At 41.7% G+C, this 9,262-nt stretch overlaps 1 protein-coding gene across 5 annotated transcripts; it reads right to left on the bottom strand.

Annotated features, from left to right (window-relative positions):
- LOC110990624 (LETM1 domain-containing protein 1-like) lies at positions 1 to 9,206 on the bottom strand. 5 transcript variants are annotated; one of them, XM_087134048.1, is made up of 9 exons: positions 9,075 to 9,206; positions 6,983 to 7,158; positions 5,370 to 5,485; positions 4,903 to 4,985; positions 4,492 to 4,678; positions 3,990 to 4,085; positions 3,081 to 3,236; positions 2,451 to 2,547; positions 1 to 1,460 (listed from the first exon to the last, which is right to left on the bottom strand). In XM_087134048.1, the coding sequence occupies exons 2-9, from the start codon at positions 7,011 to 7,013 to the stop codon at positions 1,336 to 1,338; spliced, it is 891 nt and encodes a 296-aa protein (XP_086990174.1). In that variant the 5' UTR covers positions 7,014 to 7,158; positions 9,075 to 9,206; the 3' UTR covers positions 1 to 1,335. The 5 variants fall into 5 exon arrangements, with proteins under 5 accessions (XP_086990174.1, XP_086990175.1, XP_086990172.1 ...); XM_087134049.1 differs by lacking the exon at positions 9,075 to 9,206 and adding an exon at positions 8,891 to 9,048; XM_087134046.1 differs by lacking the exon at positions 9,075 to 9,206 and adding an exon at positions 8,497 to 8,856.
- Positions 9,207 to 9,262: the final 56 nt, after the last annotated feature.

Raw genomic sequence — 9,262 nt, 5'->3', positions numbered from 1 at the left:
TTTTGAGTTTTAGTTGTGGTTTATTGTCAGTAGTGAAATTCAATTTAGTTTCAATCTAGCATTGCCAGATTTCGGTTTTCACCACCTTGAAACTTCTGAAGTACAAGTTGAAACACCACTAACAATTCTGGAGGGGTACAGTGCATATAAGCCCTAACGTCCCTATAGTATTAACAATGTACATTACATTCAATATTTATACCCAAAGTGAACCACCCCATTTTAAACGTTTGACTGTTCATATAACGTATCATCAAACAACCTGAAGGTCCCTCTGGCACAGCAAAATTGCATCATAGGTGACGAGGAATGGCACTGAAAATGGCATTGGAAATGTTTTCGTGTCTTGAGGCTCAAGTCGCAGGAGACAAAATGAAGTTTCTACAATCAGAGTCCCCTTAACTGCTGAATGTTACATGTTAATTTGAACATTTATCTTCAGGCAAACTTGAATTCTCAAATCTGATTGGTCAATCCATGGTAACACAAACGGTGTGATATATAACTGTACTGCATGGTTCATATCAATGCCTGTGTAATGCGCTGTTCTAACTCAACACAGCAAAATGCACAACTGCAAAATTTACTGTTTAAAATTTACACCCGTACCGTTAAAAATGGTGCTGATGTGAGACACATACGCAACTCGCAAAAACTGGACAGTTTTATCACTGATTTGTGCCGATATTTCAAAAACCTAGGTGTACGCGAGCACATTGATGTGAAATGCTTATTGCTTACAGTGTGTGGGGATAGAATAATCAATAGAAAGATTTAAACACCAAATTTTCTGAGCCGCATACGTATCCCGTAAGCATACCGTTAATATATATTTACAGCGCGTCACGTTTGCTTGAAGATAAATTCGTTATCACGCTCACAGAACACAGAATAATGTAGTGCACCTGTTGTCCTGTATACGGGACAAAGACACACCCCATTATTCTACGTTCCACTCGCACTCGTGTGATAACTAATCTGTAACCTTTAAATGTGGTATTTATCTTTACAGTAAAGTTGGCCGTAAGACCCAAGATGTCTATTATAAAATAGCAATTTCAATGCACTGCCTAAGTGACGGTATGACTTCACAGATGGGCTGCCTTGATTGGTCCGGAATATCTTTGGCTTAGGACAAGCCTGAATGACCTGACATTGTCCAAAACTGCAGTCGAATCCATCACAGGCCAAAGCCAATGACTTGCCACAACAGAGCAGCTGAACGACAACGAGGACGTCTTCATCACTCTTCATGTCAGCGGCTTGCCATGCTGCCGACTGGATGACCTTTAACTGAATTGTGATGGACTGACTTGTCTACAGCAGGGGCCAACGTTAATCTTTCTTGAGTTCTTCACCAGCGGGAGTTGTCTGGCTGGGTATATCCAGCAGTCGCTGACAAGAAGGGTGGCCCATGGCTAGCAGTACCACAGAGTGTGCTATAAAAGACCGGTCGTCGTCTGAAACAATGGAGACAAAAATATCAACAAAGTTCAACAGAGACAAACATCATGCTTTTTTAAAATGACACTGTTAGGCTCGGCTATTCTGACTAAAATGAGTCAAAGAGCAAAAACAAACTTACTTATTTCTAAATGTTATTGCAGTGCATAGCACGACATTAACAAGCTGTCTAAATGTCTAAGCTGCATGACCATGAAACCTCAAAATTCAAACAAAACCAACCGCTTCTGAAGTCACCCAACAATGCACTAAGCCTTTGAAAATGTGGCTGATCAGAAATGAGTTCAATAGTTTCCTATATCATTCAAATGTGACAGGCAATCTAAAAAATGTTCCAAGGTTGAAATCCCTCTCCAGCGAGTTTCTTGGTTCAGCTTATGTTGCACGGCCTTTCTTCTCCAATGGGCATGCGCACCTACATGTCCACACATTTATGAAGTTTTTTGGACGATGCAACAGAACAGGAATTCAAAGTGAACCCACTCAAATTCTCCACTGTGATATGTTAGTGTGTTGTTGTCAAGTACTTTCAAGTACCACGTTCTCTGCCAAATATTTAACTAGTTAAGAGGGAAAAAAGCTGAAGTACATGGGCATTTGATGATACATGCACACAGATGAGACTACAAAGTAAAATGGTAACTTCCGACCATCACTGTTTAATAAAAATTACGTTTTTAGGACAAAAGTACTCCAAAAAAGTACTTCGCCAAGTACTTTCCGAGTACTTTTCTTCTTAAAACTTAAATTTCAAAAAATGGGAGGGTCTGAAGTCTTAAATTTGGTTTGTCATCTTACCTTTGTGCATATACTATCAAATTTCAAATTCCCTCTTACCCTGCTCAAGATTTGGCAGAGAACCTTGGTACTTGAAAAGTACTTGACTGCAACACTGTGACATCGGTGAAATGACTTGAGAAAGTCTCTCCTGAATGGAAGCACTTCATTCAGGATCTCACTTGTCTACATCTCAATCCAAGACTCACCAGTGGTCTTTGCTGATAATTCTAACCACAGACTTAGCCAAGCTTCCAACTCTCTCTTGTCTGAGTGTACAACGTTCAGGCCCCTCTCGTAGCAAAGCTGTGAGAACATACAACAGAAATTAAATCACGTCCTAGTACAGCTGAGTCAATTCAACCTAACTACTACGAAAACACAAAGTTGACCTTTACTCTGAAAGAAATGGATAGCATGGTAGCCGTGTTTTTTTTCAGTAGCTGTAAGCTTTCCTGTTGAGCATGATATATGAGCTAGCAGAAATGAACTGTGCCCTTTTGCATGCACTGTACCTCTGTGATGCCAATCATGCGCAAGGTGGCATTTCGGTGATGCTAATGGGCCCTGAGCTGGACCAAAAGAAGGGGCTATTTTCTTCGTAACGGAGGCTCCTTTATTCAGAACTGAACTTTGCTGGTTCACGAACAACTAGGAAGTGCATGAGTCACGGTCGCATCACTACCAACAAAATGAACACTCCCAACCAACGCGGCTCTTTCCGACCAATGAGGGGGCACTTCTGCTTGAAGCGGATAACAAAAGAGGGCTGCATCTGCAGTACTGATGTCACATTAAAGGAAAAATCTAAACACTGAAATTTAATTTCGATATCCTACTTTCTCTACTTCCAAGTGGTCTAGGGTTGAGACGCCCTCTTTCAGGATGGAGTGGTCCATCGCTTGGATTAGGGCCATGTTCTTGGTCAGTTTCCTACGCAGCAGAAAGCCTGGCATAAACATGGTGCGAAGTGAGCACAGGTTGCAAAGATATTTCTGGAAAGAGAACATAAAGGGGAGAGCGCGATCATGATCTGGACTAAACACGGCAGCCAGTGTCCTATGACACGGAACGTGAGCACCAAATGACAGAGATGACAAAATGAATCTGCGGAAGTTTATGAGATATTTGCAAATCTTTGGGAAATGCTACGGCCAGTCACAACTAGGCTGAATATCTTGGCACTGCTAAAAACATGACTCTACACTAACAGAGGCTCTGCACTAAACAGCAAGCACAGCATAAGACACGCTCACCTTTTTTTTTAAAAAAATTACTTGAAAAAAATGCCACAACAATGGAAATCTCATGAAATGTCATGAAATTGTACATGTCAGAACAACTTTTCTGCTGTTGAGCAGTGCCATAAAACTGGGCCCTCCAGCACACAATGGCCATGCAGGTAACTGAGTCCAGGTCCCGCTCTTTCAGACCAGAACTCATAGACCTTCTAAGCAGAAAATCTGTGCAAATTTATGTGTTAAACCAAACAAAAACTTGGCACCAGTGGTAAATGACAAACATACAATGACTTTTGGGGCCAATGACTTTTGGGGCCGGTGACCTATTTGCTAAGCAAAAATACAAAGCTTAGCAGGTCTACAAAATTGGCCCCTATGCTACGCTACTGCCATTGACTGGCCAATTCAACCAAGTTCCCTAGTTTCAACTACACCTTGCTGCATTATGCAGGGTGGTCATCAAGGACTGAAAAATAATCCTTACGATGAAAAGAACAGAGAATTTACCAGATGTTGCCTTGAAAGATTACCAAATCTGTAAGCGAGGAAGGCATTCCTGGCCTGCAGGGCTTGTTGCACAGTAACTGATTTTTCAGATTTTAGCTGAGGAAAAAAGACAAATAGGATGTTAGCAGAAATGCTACAAAAGACAAAAATGATTTCCACAAGACAGTTCATGACTACAAGGGTGACTATGATTCGTAAGACTTTGTTTTTGCCAGAGAAAATAAAACCTTCCATGATTCAGTAAAATGGAGTGATTTCAACAAAGCAGAGCAAAGCATGAACCACATACTTCCTATTATTACCAAAATCTGGATTTTTTCCTTATTTGCATGGAACATTGAAATATTTATTTTCCATTGCTTTCCCCTGACAAAAACAGCTCAATTTTTGGCGGTGAGCTCAATGCTCAATTGAGATTCACCACCCTGCAGCAGAAATATCACGCAGTCACATCTGAAATGAGCATTTCATGTACATGCCAATGCAAGCAGGTAGTCATTACCCTGTCTAGAACTGTCCGTATGGAGTCACTGTCTTCTTTGTTTTGAATCCTGCCGGCTTCCGCAGACAACAATTCTAGGACAGTGGGATACAACGCCGCCCTCTGTCGGTAGGATTTCAGATAGTACCGGAGAAGCTTGTCACGTGACAGAAACTGATTGGATAAGAACACTGTGGGATAAAGAAACCTGACGACAGGGGAAAAAAAACACAGGCAATAGGAAACACTCACATTGTGGGGGAAAAAATCGTGCACTTAAAAAATATGCACAAGTAAATGCATGAGCAGAATAAAAAAATAACCAAAAAATGATATTGCTGGAAAGATCATTATGACATCATACTCGGAATATTTCTTATTTTAAAAAACTTTGAACGGGTTGAATGCTGAGATCTGAAATAAGAAACTTACATCAGGGGTAAGACAAAGTAGTACACAATGGGTAGACACAATGCTATCACCGTGGGTGCCATCTTGGCAAGATCATTGGATACCTAGGGAGAAAAGAAGACCGCAGTAGATGTTCATGTGTGGTATGTGTTTAAAAATGTTGAGTCAATACACAAGAAGATTTTTAATTAGCCGATGAGCGAGTTTGGTACTCAGACAGCGCATGCTTAAAATGGACAAGGCCTTGGGTCATTCCAGGACACCAATACATGTATGCATCTGATATTGGCCTCATCACTGCAGGAATAAGGTATAACGTTAGGTGATTTGTTCTCAGATTACTTTGCCCTGTTGAAATACAGTGGAACGCCGCTATAACGAACAGGACGGGGTCCACACTAAATGTTTCTTGTGTGTAAAATGTACCTGTTTCTTGACAGTATGAACGCACTCATCGCTAAGCCACAACCTAAGTGTGTAAAATGTACCTGTTTCTTGACATAAAGGTCCTTCCAATGCAGATCAGTGAGTTGTAGCTTTTCTTTCCTGATCCTTTTGTTGATGTAATACACCCCCTTGGCATCCCCATAGAACTGCGCAAAGCCTGGGGAAAAAGGCACACAAAAGTAGCCGAATTTTAGCGCTGACAAGTAGGAAAACAACACCTCCAGCTCATAATTCAACTTGCACATATTTATCTGCCTCAGAATACTCTTGGAATCATGCACTTCACAAAAAATAAAAGACAGTTAACAATTGTATGAATTACAAGGAAAAACCGTAAGGTAGTCAATACTGTTTTTATAGAAGTGGAAGAAGCAATGCATAACTCAAGGCAATGAAACCACAAGAAATCCTCATCTGTTAAAACACAATAATACGTGTACACATCTCAGTGTGGTGAAATTGTAATGGTAAAATGGTCCGTCACATGTCAATATCATGCAACCACAAGACAGGTCACCAGACAAGTTGCAAATTGTGAAGTGACAGGTGCATGTAATGCAAGACAAGAGGAGTTCCTTTGTTATTATCAACATCAACAGAGTGTTACTTGAGATAGGGTGACTTGCAAGGACGTGTGATGCAGTCTTTGTTTGCACCAGGAGGCTTGGGTTAGTCTTGGTTCCAAGACCTCCGCATTCCTCCTTTTAGCTGAAATGGATTAATTCAAACTATGTAGCAGTTTGTCTGGAGATTACACCCTTCAACAGTGACCCTTCGTGATAGCGGAATAAACTACAGGGAGGTCTTGGAACCAAGACAAGACTTCAGTAGACAATTCTGCCAGTGCTCCAACGAGTACAGGTTTATCCATTCTGAGCGTGAATGAGAGATAGCATCTTTTTACACATACACAGCAACAGCACCCCTAGATGTACTATAGGCACAGTGACAGCTTAACCACATCCTGCCAGGGAGCCAGGTTTCTGACACGCATTCTTTATATGCACAGCAGGGGTGTCCGAAATCGGACAAAGGGAACTGGGCCTTGTAACAAAAGACCATACTTGTAACAAAAGACCAGGCTGCTGGGAATTACCAACATTTTTTCACTCTCAATAGTGGAGATAATCCAGCATTGTTTTGAAACAGTATATCACTGTTTGTGGCATTCAGCGCGAGCAGATTACAACCAGGGACAAAAGCACTCCACCGCTGCAGCGATGAGCCACACAGCACCGCTGCATGCTAGTATGGCCTATTGAAAAGACGTCCGCAGTGCACTGTGCCAGGTTCAGGAACAATTTGAAGAAAATTAAATCGCACAATCTGGGCTCTTTTTACGAGGCGGCAGGCCAGGCTGAAATACTACGACGTCAATAGATATTGTCTGTCAGTTTAGAGTAGCCACCAGACAGTCATTTGTGTAAGTGTCCAGTAAATGAAGATATGAATTTTTACAGAATTTTGAAAACAGAAAAAAATGAAAAATACTCCGGCCCAGCAGAATCAACATTTATAAATGCCCCCGGCCCAAAGTGGTTAATATGTGGTTGGCACAGGCCATGCTAAACATGCACAACCAATCTGTCAGATTGTACTGTACTTTTTCGTGTGGATTTGTGAGTACCGTTACTTTCTAAATCCTGGCTAATACCTATTTTGAAGTGCCCATATTCTTGCAGCATCCATGGAGATATTCTGCCCAGGAATTTACAAAAGACCTCGTCACTTTTGATCAGGACTCGCTTCAGCAAGCCAGGCTTGGCTGGCGTTGGTTGCGGAGCATTGCTGGCCGGCTGACTGTACCAACAGCAAGGGAGGTACGCATATCTGAAAGATGGACAAACACCTACAGACATGAATACAAATGCATTGGGTGACTCTCATTCAACGTACACATATTTCTGTTTTATTGTAAATGGTCTATGAAATTGAACATTACTTTCAAATAAGGTGATGTTGCTTCCCCCCCTTGCCACCCTACCCTCTACCTCTCCTCTGCTCCTGGTGGTGTGCACTTTCAGGGAGAACAAGAGAAAGAGGAATATAATATGAAAAACAAGTATGAGGTATCAAAAAAGAAACTAAAATTGGAAGCTGAAGAAAAAAGTAAAACTCAAAAAAAGACAAATGCATTCAAACTTTTAATGTACACAAAATGTCTCTTTGTACTTTGGACATCACAAACTAAATTACTGCTGTTATACATGTATTACTGTTACGCCCCAACTATAGCATAGGTCCCAGCTATAGTTGGGCCCCGTCCCAACTAGAGTGCTACAGTTGGGCCGGCCCAACTACGGCAGAGAGGTCCTGTGTGCATGATGTGCCCAGCATGTGCCAAAGTCATATCGTTTATAAATGTGATGTCATTGGTCACAGGGCTAGATGAACAGATGAAGTGCCACATTTTAGATGAACTTAGATAATGTTGAGACATTTGCCACATATTGGTCAACAATAGTTGGGCCAGCCCAACTGCAGCACTACAGTTGGGACTGTCCCAACTATAGTTGGGGCTTGCATGTATGCTATAGTTGGGGTGTAACATTACCACTCTGCTGCTCAGATGATTGGGAGCATGCAAAGGACTGTACCCAGGCCTGTGTCAAATTCAGAGGACTCATTTCTTCCAACATGATAAACAAGTTCGTAAAGTCAAACCCAAGTCAATAATTTGGGGATCATTCTGATAAGAGTTCCATAATACACAGACATCACTACAATTTTCCCTTGCGGTACTTATTAAACCGTCAGAAAGTGATAAAATGTCCTAAAAAGTTAAGTTTAGCAGTGAAACTGTACAGGCATTTACTTACAAGACACAGTTTTCGAGACCAGTCTCATAGGATTTGTGCACAGGGTGCCAAGTGATGCCTGCAGAAGGAACTCTCTTTTCCTAATCGCAATGTTTGGCTACTATACATCATGTTCCCGGTTCACTTCCCACATACATGATAGGCTAGCTTTATTTTACGTGTAGGCCAAACTAGAAAATTCACGGCTTGCCCGTCATCCAGTCAGCCAATCCCATCAACAATGGGGCCGGGGCTGTGCTCTTTGCGTTAGGCCTATCTAGTAATACGTTACATTTCCTGAACATTAGGCCTAACGTGTATCAAAACAGAAGTACCGTTAGGCTTACATGTGGCCCAAAGTTAGACTTACCTAATACTGTACAGACCACGGGGATGTGAATGAAACGTATCAAACTGAAAACAAGATTCGTTCAACGTGTTCATGCTGGCGTTACGATTAATATTGCGAGTAGCAGCCCAAACATTCCGACGAATCAAGGAGAGCGCCATATTGAACAGCTGTGACTGCAACACGTGTTTCGTCAGGCTAGGCCATTTGGCGAAATGCGCGGCGCCCGACTAATTTTTTTTATAAATGAACATAGATAAAGAAATCAGGCGACATGATGCAAAATAAAACGCAAATTTCAAAACACGCTTCTCAAAATAACTGTAAATGTCCCGGGTGGTCTCCGGGTAAGAGCTGAAAATAAGTGGGGCACTGATGTAGGTGTCACAGTGATATAAATAAACATGAACATTACCTTATTCAGCCAGCCACTACTACTGTGAAGCATGTGCCTAATTTTCTCAAGTACCGAAGTACTAAACCACACCGAATTTGTCTACTGTCCCATTCAGGCATCTTCCTCCATGATTTGACGATATTATCAGTCTTGATATGCTTGAGCTCGCAGACGGTCGTTGAGAAATACATGCCTAACTTACCAGCTAGTTTAAAGGGCTGGAACCATTTCCTAACTTTTTGCTGATCAAAACGGACGGTGGCGAAACTCTTGCCTAACTTTTCCTTGAGCTGGCTAATGGTCTTGAAAGACGAAACACGGTGTGCCTAACTTTCCACTGGGGAAACATTTAGCCAACAAGGAGCCTATCTATGCGCTGGGACGTTCATG

Source organism: Acanthaster planci, linkage group LG03 (genome assembly GCF_054643075.1).
Source record: "Acanthaster planci isolate LZ-2023a linkage group LG03, COTS_SCS, whole genome shotgun sequence".
NCBI lineage: Eukaryota > Metazoa > Echinodermata > Asteroidea > Valvatida > Acanthasteridae > Acanthaster > Acanthaster planci.
The sequence above is the reverse complement of the archived record's forward strand: the minus strand, read 5'-3'. Positions and strand labels throughout refer to the sequence as shown.